This window comes from Scyliorhinus torazame, chromosome 21 (genome assembly GCF_047496885.1).
Source record: "Scyliorhinus torazame isolate Kashiwa2021f chromosome 21, sScyTor2.1, whole genome shotgun sequence".
Classification (NCBI taxonomy): domain Eukaryota; kingdom Metazoa; phylum Chordata; class Chondrichthyes; order Carcharhiniformes; family Scyliorhinidae; genus Scyliorhinus; species Scyliorhinus torazame.
This window is the reverse complement of record NC_092727.1, coordinates 119,020,502-119,037,681: the sequence shown is the minus strand read 5'-3', so window position 1 is coordinate 119,037,681 and position 17,180 is coordinate 119,020,502. Positions and strand designations below refer to the sequence as shown.

General features: G+C 42.5%; 1 protein-coding gene across 1 annotated transcript in view; it reads left to right on the top strand.

Moving 5' to 3' along the window:
* Nucleotides 1–1,723: 1,723 nt before the first annotated feature.
* top2a (DNA topoisomerase II alpha) overlaps nt 1,724–17,180 on the top strand; it is a 79,406-nt gene continuing 63,949 nt past the window's right edge. Inside the window, exons 1-11 of the mRNA XM_072487392.1 lie at nt 1,724–1,908; nt 6,277–6,426; nt 6,751–6,841; nt 6,931–6,994; nt 8,796–8,941; nt 10,040–10,137; nt 10,506–10,718; nt 13,039–13,212; nt 14,524–14,625; nt 15,804–15,941; nt 16,875–17,013. Coding sequence (XP_072343493.1) covers nt 1,876–1,908; nt 6,277–6,426; nt 6,751–6,841; nt 6,931–6,994; nt 8,796–8,941; nt 10,040–10,137; nt 10,506–10,718; nt 13,039–13,212; nt 14,524–14,625; nt 15,804–15,941; nt 16,875–17,013 — 1,348 coding nt within the window. The 5' untranslated portion in view covers nt 1,724–1,875. The remainder of the gene's footprint in view (nt 1,909–6,276; nt 6,427–6,750; nt 6,842–6,930; nt 6,995–8,795; nt 8,942–10,039; nt 10,138–10,505; nt 10,719–13,038; nt 13,213–14,523; nt 14,626–15,803; nt 15,942–16,874; nt 17,014–17,180) is intronic.

The following is a 17,180-nucleotide window of genomic DNA, read 5'->3' as shown; positions in this document are numbered from 1 at the left end:
CCATTTCCATCCTCCTACTGGCACCTGGGTGTGCTCCTCAATCCCACCACAAGCGGGAGACTGGAGCACAGGTGCCGGTCCTGTTTTTTCCCCCGACGCCCGATTCTCTGCCGCATCAGGAACCCCCGCTACTGCTGATGGGGAATCCAGCCCCTTTATATCTCACTTGAGCAGACCATGAATTGGATTCAATTTGAATTGGCACAAGGTTTTGGAGCAATAATGAGATGGATTAAGGGCTCTCCCTGTCTACTTTGCGCATTGGCTTTGTAACTTTAAGAACGGAATAAAAATTAAAAATAAATAAATGGTGGCTTAGCATCCTGTGAAACATCAAAATCTTACCCAAAAGTGAGCAACTCCAACAGTGCAATTCTCCCTCAGTGCTAGATCAATAGATAGGTAAATAGATAATTGGTTTATTGAAAAATCATAATAGCACCAGCCAGAGTGAGCAACTCCAACAGTGCAATTCTCCCTCAGTGCTAGATCGATAGGTAAATAGATAATTGGTTTATTGAAAAATCATAATAGCACCAGCCAGAGTTCACCCAAGTGTTTTGATGATACATATAAAACAAGCAATCATACAACTCCCGTGAGGTGGCACAGTAGCACAGTTGCTTCATAGCACCAGGGATCCGGGTTCGATTCCCGGCTTGGGTGACTGTCTGTGTGGAGTCTGCATTTTCTCCCCGTGTCTGCGTGGGATTCTTCCGGGTGCTCCAGTTTCCTCCCAGAAGTCCCGAGAGACGTGTTTGTTGGACGAATTGGACATTCTGGATTCTCCCAGAATGTGTGGCGACGAGGTGGTTTTCACTGCAGTGTTAATGTAAGCACTACTTGTGACACTAAGAAAGATTATTATTATTTATGAAACCAAAGAGAAATGCTGGACAATCTCAGCAGGTCTGGCAGCATCTGTAGGGAGAGAAAAGGGCTAACGTTTTGAGTCCAGATGACCCTTTGTCAAAGCTGGTTTCAGATTCCAGCATCCGCAGTAATTTGCTTTGATCCTTTTATTCAGTATTATTATTCATAATAATAAATTGTGGGCAGCACGGTAGCAAAGTGGTTAGCACTGTTGCTTCACAGCTCCAGGGTCCCAGGTTCGATTCCCGGCTTGGGTCACTGACTGTGCGGAGTCTGTACGTTCTCCCCGTGTCTGCGTGGGTTTCCCCCTGGTGCTTTCTCACACAGTCCAAAGAGGTTACGTGGATTGGCCATTCTAAATTGCCCTTAGTGCCCAAAAAGGTTAGGTGGGGTTATGGGTATAAAGGGGATAGGGTGGAGGCATGGGGCTTAAGTAGGGTGCTCTTTACAAGGGCTGGTGCAGACTCGATGGGCTGAATGGCCTCCTTCTGCACTGTAAATTCTATGATAATGTAATTGCAGTAAATTATTAATATAAAAAGTATAAATATATTACACAATTATGAACAGTCAAGTGTACAAATAGTGACAACACAATATTGTACTGGGGTTATCAACTTGGGTTTCTGCACCGGGATGACATGGACCTACAATCCTTTCAGCTGAAGCCAGCGCTGGGCATGTGATGACGCGCAACGCAACCGCGGAGAAGCCGGGCAAACTCCAACACCCGTCGGGCGCATAGAGATGACGTCACGTCCGCGCGCCGGCGCCGCCCAATCAGATTCAAACCCGACGGCCCGGCAGCCGGGATTGGCCGGCGCTTTGGCGGGCTGCGAGTCGCATTGAAGAGTCCGGGGCGCGAGCAGCGAGCGTTAGTCTGAGCGGGAGGAGAGCGGAGCGCTTTTACCTCCGCATCGGCCAGAGTCAGTGAGGAGGAAAAAAAATAACGTCCAATCTCCCCTTTGTGCCAGCAGCTTTTAAGATCCCCGATTTCAAACCATGGCGTCGGACCTTGCATCGAGCCCCTTGAGGGTGAGTACAGGTACCCCCCCCAAGCAAACTTTAATCGTTTGCTTCAAATTGCACCCAATGGCCGAATAAAAATCGGGCTAATTTTAATGAAAAGTCGATGAAGTGCAAAGTTCCAGTGGCCGATTTTTTTTTTTTAATGCACAAAGAGTCTTGTTGGGGGGGAGGGAATGTGGGACTTTATTTAAAACTAAAGAGTGAAGACGTTGGTGGTCAAAGATCTATATCTAACCTTTACCTCGAAGATGAGGAGAGTACATTTTTTAAAAAAAATCCTACCTAATGCAAAGTTTTTACATTCTGCTCCCCCCCCACACACACACTTTTTTTGCCTTGCCAGACATTAGGCAGTCAGTGATTGAGAGGAAGATTGACCAGAGTTATTGAGAAGGTTTTCGTTCTTATGGAGCAACTGGGATTACTCCCGCATTCCTAAAGCTGGGGAAGTTTGAAGGGGATTTAATAGAGGCGGACAAAATTATTCAAAGATTTGTTTTTAATCTTGCAGAGTTGTAAAACTTCCCTAAATCTGCTTGCAATGACTGCCCCCCCCCCCCCCCCCCCCCCTTTATTTTGTCTCTTGCCGGAAACCAGGTCCGGGGATGTGCACCTATCCTCGCCTGATGTCAACAAGACCTGCACTGTGCTGACATCAGGATGTGACGCTTGTGCATCTCTGCACCTTGACGGTATCATTGTGGCTTCACAGCGCCAGGGACCTGGGTTTGATGCCCGGCTTGGATCACTGTGCGGAGTCTGCGCGTTCTCCCCGTGTCTGCGTGGGTTTCCTCGGGGCGCTATTGTTTCCTCCCACAAGTCCCGAAAGACGTGCTTGTTCGGCGAATTGGACATTCTGAATTCTCCCTCGGTGTACCCGAACAGATGCTGGAGTTTAGCGACTAGGGGATTTTCACAGTAACTTCATTGTAGTGTTAATGTAAGACTACTTGTGACACTAATAAAGGATTGTTATTATTAATAAAGTATTGGGACAATTTGGTGGCATTCTCATTGCCTTGAGGCTGGGTAAAGTTTTAGTTTTGCCTGTTTATCGGGGGGAGTGGGGTCGAAGGCACAACATCCAGAATTGTGAGAGTGCACAAAAGTCCAGTGAAAAGTGGACAGAACGTCATGAAGGGGTTCAGTGTTGCTAGGATTGAAGTAAGCCCTGTTTGTGCGTAGGATTGCCAACTGTGATCAAGTGTATTCTTGAAGGCCCCATCACGGGCCAGAGCATTCATGTTGGCCAGAGCAATCATGATGCAGTGCCTTCCTAGGACTTTTGGGAAGCAACATGATTCATTACCCAATTGGATGGAGCTTGACTGTCGGCCAAACAGCCCTTTCTCCCATTTTCAATATATTTATATCTGGTAAGAGAAATGTTCACAGAGAATAACAAAAAATATATCATTTAATATCCTGGAGATTCAAGGTTACACACAACAGAGGCCTGGAGATTGATCTTCAATCCCAGACAAATCCAAGATATGTGTGTGTGGACTTCTGTACTCTGACCACCTAGCCTGTGGAAATGTCCCAATAGTGTAATAAATGTGGATTGGTCCTTCAAAACATGGATTGTATTTTAAGAGAGGAACTTGAGCTGCAAAATGCTGAAAGATATAGGGCAGGATTCTCCGACCCCCCCGCCGGGACGGAGAATCCCCGGGGGGCAGCGTGAATCCCCACGGTGGCCTGGCCCGTGATCGGGGCCCGCCGATCTGCGGGTGGGCCTATGCCATGGGGACAATCCTTCCTTCCGTGCTGGCCTCTGTAGGGCTCCGGCGTGGAGAAGACACCCCCTGCGCATGCAACAGACCACGTTGGCCCTTCGCCACCCGTTCGCGTAGTTCTTGCTGCCGGTGTCGGGCCATCCCGCCGATTGCGGGAGAATCCCGTCCATAGTTGTGATTATGACCTATGTCGCCTGTGGCAGCACTAAAACATCTTTGCTTCACTATAATCTTTGTCCTGGCAGCCCTTCAAAAAATGTTTGGTACCAGTTGCCCAGAATCAATCATCCAAGTATTTTAGCAATATGATACATATTTTGACAAATTATACACAACCTTCCGTATGATCCATTGCCTTGTATCATTTTGTTCTATGTTTTGCCACAGGGTGTATAAACTCTGGGGTGGAGGGGGTATATAAGCAGCTAGTATATCAATTAGATTAACGGCAACAGCACGGAGTTTGATCCCATGACACTTGTCAAGAAGGAGGCTTATGTAAAGATGAGACATGAAGGTTCAGTTAGGGCGCTCGAGAGTTAAAAGTTAGCTAGGAAGGATCTAAAGAGAGAACTAAGAAGAGCCTGGAGGGGACATGAGAAGTCTTTGGCAGGTAGGATCAAGGGTAACCCTAAAGCTTTCTATAGATATGTCAGGAATAAAAGAATGACTAGGGTAAGAGTAGGGCCAGTCAAGGACAGTAGTGGGAAGTTGTGCTTGGAGTCCGAGGAGACAGGAGAGGTGCTAAATGAATATTTTTCATCAGTATTCACACAGGAAAAAGACAATGTTGTCGAGGAGAATACTGGGATTCAGGCTTCTAGACTAGACTAGGTTCATAAGGAGGAGATGTTAGCAATTCTGGAAAGTGAGAAAATAGATAAGTCCCCAGGGCCCGATGGGATTTATCCTAGGATTCTCTGGAAAGCTAGGGAGGAGATTGCTGAGCCTTTGGCTTTGATCTTTAAGTCATCTTTGTCTCCAGGAATAGTGCCAGAAGACTGGAGGATAGCAAATGTCCCCTTGTTCAAGAAGGGGAGTAGAGACAACCCCGGTAACTATAGACCAGTGAGCCTTACTTCTGTTGTGGGCAAAATCTTGGAAAGGTTGATAAGAGATAGGGTGTATATTCACCTGGAAAGGAATAATTTGATTAGAGATAGTCAACATGGTTTTGTGAAGGGTAGGTCGTGCCTCACAAACCTTATTGAGTTCTTTGAGAAGGTGAGGTGGATGAGGGCAAAGCAGATGATGTGGTGTATATGGATTTCAGTAAAGCGTTTGATAAGGTTCCCCACGGTAGGCTACGGCAGAAAATACAGAAGCATGGGATTCGGGGAGATTTTGCAGTTTGGATCAGAAATTGGCTCGCTGGAAGAAGACAAAGGGTGGTGGTTGATGGGAAGTGTTCAGACTGGAGTCCAGTTACTAGTGGTGTGCCACAAGGATCTGTTTTGGGGCCACTGCTGTTTGTCATTTTTATAAATGACCTGGAGGAGGGCGTAATGACACTAAAGTCGGTGGAGTTGTGGACAGTGCGGAAGGATGTTACAAGTTACAGAGGGACATAGATAAGCTGCAGCGCTGGGCTGAGAGATGGCAAATGGAGTTTAATGCAGAAAAGTGTGAGATGATTCATTTTGGAAGGAATAACAGGAAGACAGAGTACTGGGCTAATGGTAAGATTCTTGGCAGTGTGGATGAGCAGAGAGATCTCGGTGTCCATGTACATAGATCCCTGAAAGTTGCCACTCAGGTTGAGATGGTTGTTAAGAAGGCGTACGGTGTGTTAGCTTTTATTGGTAGAGGGATTGTGTTTCGGACAGGTCATGTTGCAGCTGTACAAAACTCTGGTGCGGCCGCATTTGGAGTATTGCGTGCAATTCTGGTCGCCGCATTATAGGAAGGATGTGGAAGCATTGGAAAGGGTGCAGAGGAGATTTACCAGAATGTTGCCTGGTATGGAGTGAAGATCTTAGGAAAGGCTGAGGGACTTGAGGCTGTTTTTGTTAGCGAGAAGTAGGTTAAGAGGTGACTTAATTGAGGCATACAAGATGATCAGAGGATTGGATAGGGTGGACAGTGAGAGCCTTTTTCCTCTGATGGTGATGTCTAGCACGAGGGGACATAGCTTTAAATTGAGGGGAGATAGATATAAGACAGATGTCAGAGGTAGGTTCTTTACTCAGAGAGTAGTAAGGGCGTGGAATGCCCTGCCTGCAACAGTAGTGGGCTCGCCAACACTAAGGGCATTCAAATGGTCATTGGATAGACATATGGACGATAAGGGAATAGTGTAGATGGGCTTTAGAGTGGTTTCACAGGTCAGCGCAACATAGAACATTATGTTCTATGTTGCGCCGACCTGTGAAACCACTCTAAAGCCCATCTACACTATTCCCTTATGAACATAATGTTCTATGAATGTCGGCGCAACATCGAGGGCCGAAGGGCCTGTAATGTTCTATATTCCGGCTGAGATAGACTTGGGAGCGTCTGCTTGCGTTCCCTACCTGGTAGCAAAGAAATTAGGGCACTTTGCATGGTTCAGCCAGTATTCACCTAGGACTTGCCTTCAGGCAGAGAACTCAAGAAGAGTAATGTCAATATTAATTTTCTTTTCATCTTCCCTCAGCCTTTGTTTCCCAATCAAGTCAGTAAGGTGAAAAAAGGTGATCCTGATCGCAGATTGTCTGTTGAGAGAATCTACCAGAAAAAGACACAGTTGGAGCATATTTTGCTCCGTCCTGACAGTTACATTGGCTCCGTGGAGACAGTTGTGCAAGTGAGTATTGACTTTTTGCATTACTCGTTTTACTTTCTAAAAGAACTTCACAATTATGAAGTTGTAATAGCCTAACCATGTGAAATCATTGTTTGATGGGGAAGTTGATTTCTCCTACACTCCATCCTCTCCCGAATCCAGATTGAGGCCATTTGTAACATCACTATTTCTGGGATGCCCTTAGTAATGTTTAGAATGTGACATTGGGGGGTATTCATTTGCCTGAAGTTTACTGAATACCTTTGAAAACACAAGAACTGTACAAGAAAATTACTGTGTGTGTGATCTCAAACTGCCATGAATATACTATCTACTCTTTTATAGCAAATGTGGGTGTTTGATGAAGAAGTTGGTCTTAATTGCAGAGAAGTGACTTTTGTTCCTGGTTTGTACAAGATATTTGATGAAATTCTAGGTACGTGGAAATGAAAATCCGAAATAATCTTTCTACGTTTTGGAATATGAATATAAACTAAATTGCAAAATTAATCCCTTTTTAAATAGTGAATGCAGCTGATAACAAGCAGAGGGATAAAAACATGTCTTGTATTAAGATCAATATTGACCCGTAAGTATTTTAAAAATCTATTTACAAACACGGTGGATTCTTAAATGTTTACGATGGGGGAGAGGGGAGGGAACGTTTTGAAGTGACAATTAGTGACCTTGAATTCAATAGTTTAAAGCTCGCCCCATGTACAATCTGACTTTTAAGGTGATCGAGGGCACACTATACTGGCTGCATTCCGCCCGAATGGTGGCATGATGTTGCCGGGAGTGGCCTCTACTGGGGTTTACCCGGCTCGCCACACCTCGCGAGTTCTAACGGGATCTAGTGAGATGTCACAATCTGGATCCTGCCCATTGTGGGTGGGATCAGTATTTGGCAAATCTGCATATTAGAGTGAGGAGCTAGTCTCACTCTAATATGCAACTTGCCTGATCTACTCGAGACGTTGGGACCTAAGCTCTCCTCCTCGGAGACCTTAGGCCAGCGCCATTCAGTACTAGTTCCCACAAACACCCGGTTTAACACGCTCGATACGGGACTCATTTTGATTGCGCTCCTTGTTTATGTGAACTGTGTCACATGAAAAACTGTATGCGGTGTCCAATCAAGTTTATTTATAAATTGCATTTCAGTGAGACTAGGTGGTATCTCGTGCAAAAGACAGCCAGGCTTTGGTTTAATGTTTATCGTAATTATGCTTTGTCCAAATGGCCACCAGTCCAGTCATTGAGCACTGTTTGAGGATCTCTCACCGTTGGCAATATTTAAAGCTTTGTATTCCAACAGAACGGGAGGCCACAATTATGGGATACATCTGAAAACTTTATTTGATGGCATTAATTTCAAATTGAATGCTAGAAATAGGTGTGCTGTATTTGAACTTATTTTGTCTCGTCAAACTTCTCGTATTATTTACCTTATATTGTTACATTGACTGCCAAGCGTCCAAGGAATCAGGATCAATCTGGTCAGTCTTTGTAACTTAATATGAATCCAACGGCAGTTCAATGTTAAATCATTTTACCTCCCCAAGGTTTAATGCAGCTCCACAAATGCCATTGGCACCTCCAGAAGTGAGGCTATACCGTGTGGAATTTGCACGTTCTCCCCGTGTCTGGGTGGTTTTCACCCCACAACTCAAAGATGTGCAGGGCAGGTGGATTGGCCATGTTAAATTGTCCCTTAATTGGAAAAGAAAATAATTGGGCACTCTGATTTTTAAAAAAAATGTATAAAATATGACAAAACCATGTCTGCCGATGAATAGAATTACCTGTGATGTGAATATCATCAGCACGGCTACCATTTGTTGCCTATCCCAGATTGAGACTGTAGTAGTGAGCTATCATCTTGAACTGCTGCAATCCATTTGGTGTAGGTTCACCTACAGAGAGGTTAGGGAGGAAGTTCCAGGTTTTAGACCCGACAATAGTGAAGAAACTGATGTAATTTCGAGTCAGGATGATGTGTGGCTTGGAACAGAATTTGCAGATTATGGGGTTTCCATGCATCTGCGGCCCTTGTCCCAGATGGTTCAGATCATGCGCTTGCAAGATGCTGTTAAAAGAGGCTAGATGAGCTGCTGCCGTGCATTTATGGATGGTATACACTGCTGGTGGCAGAGGAAGTGAGTGTTTGCGGTGATAGATGGGACGCCAATCAAACTTGCTGCTTGTTCTTGATAGTGTTGAGCTTCTTGAGCATTGGAGCTGAACTCATCTGGGTTTGTGCCTTGTAGTTAGTAGGCATCATGTGCAATTCATTTATAACATGAAGAAAGTGAAATTGTTATGTTTTTTTACTCGCAATTCATTTATAACTTGAAGAAAGTGAAATTGTTATGTTTTTTTACTCGCAGTGAGAACAACACAATTACAGTGTGGAACAACGGAAAGGGAATTCCTGTTGTGGAGCATAAAATAGAGAAAGTTTTTGTTCCTAATCTCATTTTTGGCCAGTTACTGACCTCCAGCAACTATAATGATGAACAGAAGAAAATTACTGGTGCGTTTGTTTTATCATTATTAGAGTTAAACTGTTTAAAGGTATGAGAGTTAAATAGCTTTCAGATGTTCGTGTTTGCCTTAGGACAGAGAACTGTGAATGTGTTATTGAAGCTTAAGAAAAACATGATGTGATCATTAAAAATTAAGAGTGACCAGTTATAGACTTCACTGATAGATGCCATGGTGTCTTGGGTGCTACATGTAGTTTGTACCTGGGTCTTGGGTATTAAAAAACCTTGATTTGACTCAAAATTTATGAACCAGTGAGGCAACCATCAAGAACAGCTTTAAAAAAAATTCTCCCAATAAATAAAATGTATTTTGGACCAATCAATAAAAATAAGAAATGAGTGCAATTAGGACTAAATGGCCTTGATTTCAACAGCATTGCCAGGTTTTCAAAATCCTGATTTGGAGCATCTCTGGCATAAAATTGAAGTCACTTGTATAAACTTATTATGTAGGATGGGGTGGAAAGAAGTTGCCATCGCCCTTTAACTGAGTATGTTTGCGACAAATGGGTTTCCTGGTACATTTTTGATGGGATAAATCAAGATTAAATGGATTAGAAGGTGGCGATAACTGCACTGAGGTGCTGCATCATATTAGTTTAATTCATTATTCTGCTCTGACCTATAATTTCTACTTCACTTTTATGTTATTTATAGTTAAATAGCAAAACACATAGAAGTTTGAGAAATAGATTTGGTTGAAGTATAGGAGGTTTTTTGTGGTACAGTTTGAGGAACTGGGAGAAGCAAAACAGACGTAACGTTACTTGTGGGAGGTTGTAATTACAGAATGACAAGTCGACTTCAGCAATTTCAATCTAAATGTAATTAAAATATGACTACAATGGAAGCAAGGTTTTGCGAACAGAAATACAGTGCATATTTTAAGGTCCTTAATATAGATAGATAATACCGGATCTGCTTATAATGTTTTGTTTTTCTGTGATACTTGAATTTCACTCTCTTACTCGGACAGTGAAGCTCTGAATGCTATATTAAAAAGTCTGTATTGATTGCAGGTTTGATGCCATTAGCTGTTGCTTTTTAAACTACCAAACAGAATAACCCTTATTTGTTTCTTTCAGGTGGACGAAATGGTTATGGTGCAAAACTCTGCAACATTTTCAGCACAAAGTTTACAGTGGAAACTGCTTGCAGGGAGTACAAGAAATGTTTCAAACAGGTGCACTGAACAGACAACTCTAGAATGAGAAAGAAATAGCTTGGGTCAAAAGAACTTCAATATTAACTTTGCTCAGAGCAGTTTGTATGTGAGACAGTTCTTGGGCTGGTATCTACAAAATATCTTGTACCTTTAGTAAGCACCGCAGTCTTAAAGAATCACTGAGAAAAATCATTCAGCATCACGTTTTGGATTTTTTTTAACAACAAATCCTTTTTGAAACATGTTGGTATTCTTGTTTCCATGTTTTTGGGATATGTGTTATAGTTGCAGTGTGTTTTAGTTAAGTTCTTAGTTAAAATCTTTTTAGACAAATTCATTTAATCAAGTTATGTTATCTTTACTTTTATTGCACTTTTTTTCTACAGACGTGGACAAACAATATGGGAGATGCACAAGAAGCTAAAATCAGATCTTTCGATGGTGATGACTACACCTGCATCACTTTTCGACCTGATCTCCCTAAATTCAAAATGGAGACCCTTGATAAAGATATTGTGGCAATAATGTCACGAAGAGCATATGATATTGCTGGCACCTGCAAAGGAGTGAAAGTGTTCCTAAATGGCAAGAAATTACCTGTACGTGTTTTTTTAAAAAATACTATTGCGGTCATTCGGGAGAGCTATATTGGTATACGCTATATCTGAATGCCACAGCATTTATAAGAAGTGGCAGGTTGGGAGTTATTTTAAGGAGCTTGTTTCATTTTAGTGTACAGGTTTAAAATTAATACAGTGATTTAACCTAATTTTAATGTTCAACGCTAATTAATGACTGACCTAAAGCAACTTAACTTGAAAAGTGAAAATAATGTAACCGTATTGCTGCAGCTCATTTTCAAGGTACGAAAGAGACATCCATTTATGCATTCAGGATTACTGATCCCCCAAAAAGTTTTAATGCACTTCATATCAATATTAGATTTATATCTAGTTTTTCTTGGAGAGTCAGATGGCCATTTGCTTCTTGGCTCTTGTTTCCCCTGAGTTGGCTCACAATTTAGATCCCCTTCCCTTCTTGTGTTCTCCAGTTTATGATAGAATTTACCCTGCAGTTTGAGAGGGAGAAGCTGCAATCAGATGTAGCGGTATTACAATTAAATAAGGATAACTACAAAGACATGAGGGAGGAGCTGGCCAGAGTTGATCGGAAAAGGAGCCGAGCAGGGAAGACAGTGGAACAGCAAGGCAGGGGTTTTGGGGGGTTATTAGGGAGGCACAACAGAAATTCATCCTGAGGAGGAGGAAACATGCTAAGGGGAGGACAAGGCATCCATGGCTAACAAGGGATATCAAGGACAGCATAAAAGCTAAAGAAACAACAATATGGGGAGAGAAGATGAAGTATGGGTGCAAGCTAGCTAGTAATATAAAGGAAGATAGGAAGAGTTTTTTTTCAATATATAAAAGGTAAGCGAGGGGCAAAAATAGACATTGGACCGCTGGAAAATGTGGCTGAAGAAGTAATACTAGGAAACAAAGAAATGGCAGAAGAACTGAATAGTTACTTTGCAGTAACTATTCTTCACGGTGGAAGACAGCAGTGGGATGCCAGAGGTCCGGGAGAACCAGGGAGCAGAGGTGAGTGCAGTGACCATAAGGTTCTGGGGGAACTGAAAGGTCTGAAGGTGGATAAGTCACCTGGACCAGATGGACTACATCACAGGGTCCTAAAAGAGATAGCTGAGGAAATTGTGGAGGCATTGGTGCTGATCTTTCATGAATCACTGGAGGCAGGAAGAGTCCCAGAGGACTGGAAAGTGGCTAATGTAACACCACTGTTTAAGAAGAGAAGGAGGCAGAAGACGGGAAAAACTAGAACCAGAGGACACCATCTCAGACTAAAGGGATGATCCTTTAAAACAGAGATGAAGAGGAATTTCTTTCAGCCAGAGGGTGGTGAATCTGTGGAATCTTTGCCGCAGAAGGCTGTGGAAGCCAAATCACTGAGTGTCTTTTAGACAGTTAGAGAGGTTCTTGATTAATAAGAGGATCAGGGGTTATGGGGAGAAGGCAGGAGAATGGGGACGAGAAAATATCAGCCATGGTTGAATGGCGGAACAGACTCGATGGGCCGAGTGGCCTAATTCTGCTCCTATGTCTTGGTTTCAGTGGGAGAGTAAAGAATGTTTTGTGTGATAATCTCAGCAAATTTCAATTTCCATGCACTTGAACAGAATTGATCAGTAAATTACCCAGTCAGTGGTTGCTACTTAATCCAAAGAAAGCTATCCATAAATATCTAGTAATCCTTTGGCGTGGATTTTCCCTTTCTTGACGTTACTTTAAATCTGGTGCCACGCCAAGGGGAGCTCAACTATCCAACAATCATATTATCCAGCAAGTAAAAAGCTAAGTATTTTTAGTCAACCAGAGAGAAAATGCACTGATTGTCCTTCACTTTTAACAGTTTATACAGAGTTGGAAATAATTGAGAGACACAGGAGATTGGTAGCAGTTGAAATAACTAAGTCTTGGAATATATTTTAAAATGTGAATGATTTACCACAATGAAGACATTTGATATTCCACAAATATAGAATTAGTTTTTCAGGGCCTTGAAAGGCTTTTCAACAATACTTATCGCATTGTTGTATGTAGTTATCCCTCATTCAGTAACGTGTGACTTTTTCAGCGGGTTTTGCAATATGACATGGCGGAAAGTTCTCATCAGTTCATTGATTTATAATGTTTGCAGTCTATTGGTATTTTAATGGTGCAACCTCTGGATAAGCTTACAATCACTGCAGCAACCTCTGGATTTGACTGCATGTGGGGACACCCAATGTCAGTTTCAGAAGAATAATGATGGCAAGGACTGATACCCTCGCCATCTTAATGCTGCAAAGTTCAGGCTAATGTCCAAAACTAGTACTTTATCTTGTCTTCCTGCTAATAGGTTTCTGGATTCCGTAGCTATGTGGATCTTTATGTAAAAGACAAAGTGGATGAATCAGGCAGCCCGCTTAAAATAGTCCATGAAGTTGTAAATGAACGATGGGAAGTCTGTATGAGTATGAGCGAGAAAGGCTTCCAACAGATTAGCTTTGCAAATAGCATTGCCACCACAAAGGTAAGTTAATGTTTATTTTTGCTATCTACAGATGTTTGGCCAAATAGATTTGCCTTGATGAACATGGCCTGAAAAAAAATTATCTTGGCTACTTTACCCAGGGAGTAGCTGAACCATACACACTACAGAGGTCCATGCTTTGATCTTCTGTGAGTTGGCTAATCTTAACCAAGGCAGTGGTTTATAAAGAGAAATGGAAGTGGCTCAGCTATCATGTGAGGTATATTGCAGGACAATTCTTCAGGAATCAGAAAATTGAGGTTTATAATAATAATAATGATCTTTATTAGTGTCACAAGTAGGCTTACATTACGCTGCAATGACGTTACTGTGAAAATCTAGTCACCACACTCCGGCGCCTGTTCAGGTACACTGAGAAAGAATTCGGAATATCCAATTCACAGGTTGAGGATTGCATGGAACATTGAGTAGCAAACTTTTATTTGTAGCTTCAGTGAGTTTGCATCCAGCCTGACTGGCATGTAAGGTGATAAATGGAATAAATTTTGAGCAATATCAGCTTCAAATAGACCACACAAATTCCCAGAATTATGAGTTTATCAAAGAAAACAATTGACACAATTCAGCAGGATGGCAAATGGGAAATCCACCTCGACTCTGCAGAAACCTTCATCCACATGACAAGGATGTGCTTGATTATTACAATGTGTGGCAAAGATATTCAGCATTCTGTCATCTTTTTCTGCAGTACTAACGATGAATATAAAATAACATAAATAAAAGTTAATTTTGTAATTTAGTTGATTGCCTTTTCAGAACAATATTTGGAATGAATTCAAACGTCTGGATCATTGTATCTTTTTACAATTAAAACTTGCACTTATAGGATGGCACAGTGGCTAGCACTGCTCCTGCTGAGGACCTGGGGTCACTGTGGTGGAGTTTGCATTCTCCCCGTGTCTGAGTGGGCCTTGCCCCCGCAATCCAAAGATGTGCAGGGTAGGTGGATTGACCATGCTAAATTGCCCCTTAATTGGAAAAAAAAATAATTGGGTACTCTAAATTTATTTTTTAAAACGTGCACTTATGTCGGACATTTAATGTAGAAAAGAAATGACCAGATCCCTTTCAAAGTTGTACTTCAACATAAATCAACATGGAACCAGAGGACATAGTGGATATGATGACTAAAAGCTTGGGAGTAACCAAGTTAATTTGAGCAAATCATTTCAGAGCTTGGAGCCTAGATGGTTGAAAGCATCACCGTCAATAGTGAAATAATGAGAGGATGTTGGTCATCGGTTGTACTGAAGTTATTTTAATAGCTGATGTGACTATTTCTTTTTACAGGGTGGGAGACATGTTGACTATGTCACTGACCAAATGGTGAACAAATTAATTGAGGTAGTTAAGAAGAAAAATAAAGGAGGAGTTGCAGTGAAGCCATTTCAGGTAAGGTTTGCATAAAATGTAGTTGTCAGTGTAGCTGTTGAAAGCCAGAGATCCTGCTCCCAGGATCTACCCAGCTCGCCAATGCCTCGTGAGATTCAGCGCAAGTCTGCATATTATCAAAGCAGCAAGCTTCACTTTAATATGCAGATTCCCGAGGCTTTGGGATTCATCCCCTAAACCTCGGGCGAGCACCGTTTGGTACTTAAAGGAGACCAGATGGAACGGCACTCGTGTGGGTGTCCAGGGGATTGGAGGCCCCCCAGCTGCATGCCCTTTGGGCGGGTGGTGCCCTGGCACTTTGGCAGTTCCACATGGGTGCCAGCCTAGAATTGCCAAGGTGTTCAGGTGGTGTGGCCAGCTGGCATGGGCACAGCCAAGCTGGCATTATTTTCACTCGCATGATCAAGCCGGGGTTGCCTGCCGCAGGTGTTTGTGGGGGCGGACGGACTCTTCCATATTGCGTTGGGGGGGGGAAGGTCGTGGATTCTTTGGTCCTAATCTCTCCCCCATTGTAAAAATCCGGAGCGACACGCGGCCTCAGTTGCGCGTTGCCCTTTCAGGCCCCTTACCATGTTGAATAGCCACGTGTTTCTCGCGGCTTTGGAAGATCGCACGCCGTTTCCCACCAGAGACCGCACGTAGAAATCGTTGAGGAGAATTGTGCCCTTTATCTTTTGGTCTTAACTGATATATGGATACATGATAGAAGATGGATTTTAAATGAGAAGGAATGTAACTCCTCTTAATATTATTTTAAAAAACATTTTCAGTGTGGGTGTCCATTTTAAATAATAGCCACTGGAGAGATCCCCTGCACTAATAGAGTACTAATTAAAGACAAAGCACCAGAAATCTGATGGCTTTATGGTTCACCTATAGTCCTCAGTTAAACATGTGAAACTAAGATGGTGTCCATTTCTCTAGTTTCTGAAATGTGTGCAGGTTTATCAGGAAAAACTAATGAACCTTGGTTATGTTGTGAGTCCCTGACCCAATCTAATGTTTGTCATCTGCCTTTTCTTTAAAGAAAATTGACTTGTTGATCAAGGAAATACATTTTAATCATCTTTTTTGTGATGGTGCCTACTGGTTGATTTGCTGTTATGCCACAACATGTCTGATTATTCTCTGTTGCTGTTTGTGTGTTATTAACTATTATAAATTTGTATTTATAACAGGTCAAGAATCATCTTTGGGTCTTTGTGAACAGTTCGATTGAAAACCCAACATTTGACTCTCAGACCAAAGAGAATATGACACTTCAAGCAAAGAGCTTTGGGTCACGATGCGTGTTGTCTGAGAAATTCATCAAAGCGGTATGCTTCGACATCCTAATCTATTTAACATCACCGTATTTTTTTAATTGAATGCCACTCCAGAAGACTATTTTTCCCAAAGTATACTTAACACTTCTCTACACCTGCCATGTACTCATCTGCTCTACAAGAACATCTGTTAGCACTTTGCATTCTTTTGCCATACTCATGTTTTGCTTACTTTGCCCCTACTCTTGCTTCCCTATTACTGGCTCTATCACTATCTGTCCTGGCAGGGGCACTGATCTAATTTTCACATTTATATCCAATTTCAGTTGCCGGTGCTTTTCCACTGGCAAAAATATTTTGAATAGTATTTGTTGTGAAATGCATGACAGCTTCAACATGCTGACATGGGGGGAATCTCAGTTCCTGCCTGCTGAAATTGGGAATCTTAATTGGGTGGAGAATCCCGTGATAGCTGAAAAACTGGACCGGTGCCGGGTAGACCCGTCCAAAGCCTCCGTCCCACCCTGCCGGCCAGAGCGGCTTCCCGCCACACACCAGCAGGGACATGCAAACAGCTCTTACGTATTCGGCCCGAATATTCAACCCCCCATTATGCTCTGATTTCTCTTCTCCCCCCCCCCCCCAAACCCCAGGTGCCAATGGGAAATATCTACCAGGCAGGCTTTGGTGCAAGTATTGACAAGCACTTTGCGTTTCAATTTTGCAGTGCAGTACTGTTAACTGACCTTAGATGGACAGCTTAATGGTTTTTAAACAGCAGGCAGGAGGTTTGTTTATTTTTTTCCTTCATGCTTGAATGTACCCTCCATTGATCCGAACCGCAACGTTTATAAACATCCTTGTTCTGACTGACAGCTGCTGGTCACTTCAACAGTGTTAAGAGCTTTCTGTGGTTAGACAAGAAGAAGTGAAAGTGCTCTGCGTTTTGAAATTGTGCTTCATTTCATTCTGTTTCTATTGTAGGCAATGAACTGTGGCATTGTTGAAAACATCATGAACTGGGTTAGGTTCAAAGCTCAGAATATGCTTAATAAGAAATGCTCAGGATTGAAACAAACAAAAATCAAAGGAATTCCAAAATTGGATGATGCTAACGATGCTGGTATGATGACATTTCTGGAATTTGTCACTAACAAATTTTTGTGGCGAGCTAACTGTATAGTAGTAGTAAAATATTAATGTTCAAGTGCTAAAGTGTTTTAATGCAAGGAAACGCTGGTTTGTGGGCTGTAACTGAACGTAAAACTTGTTAATCATTGTCTTTGCAAA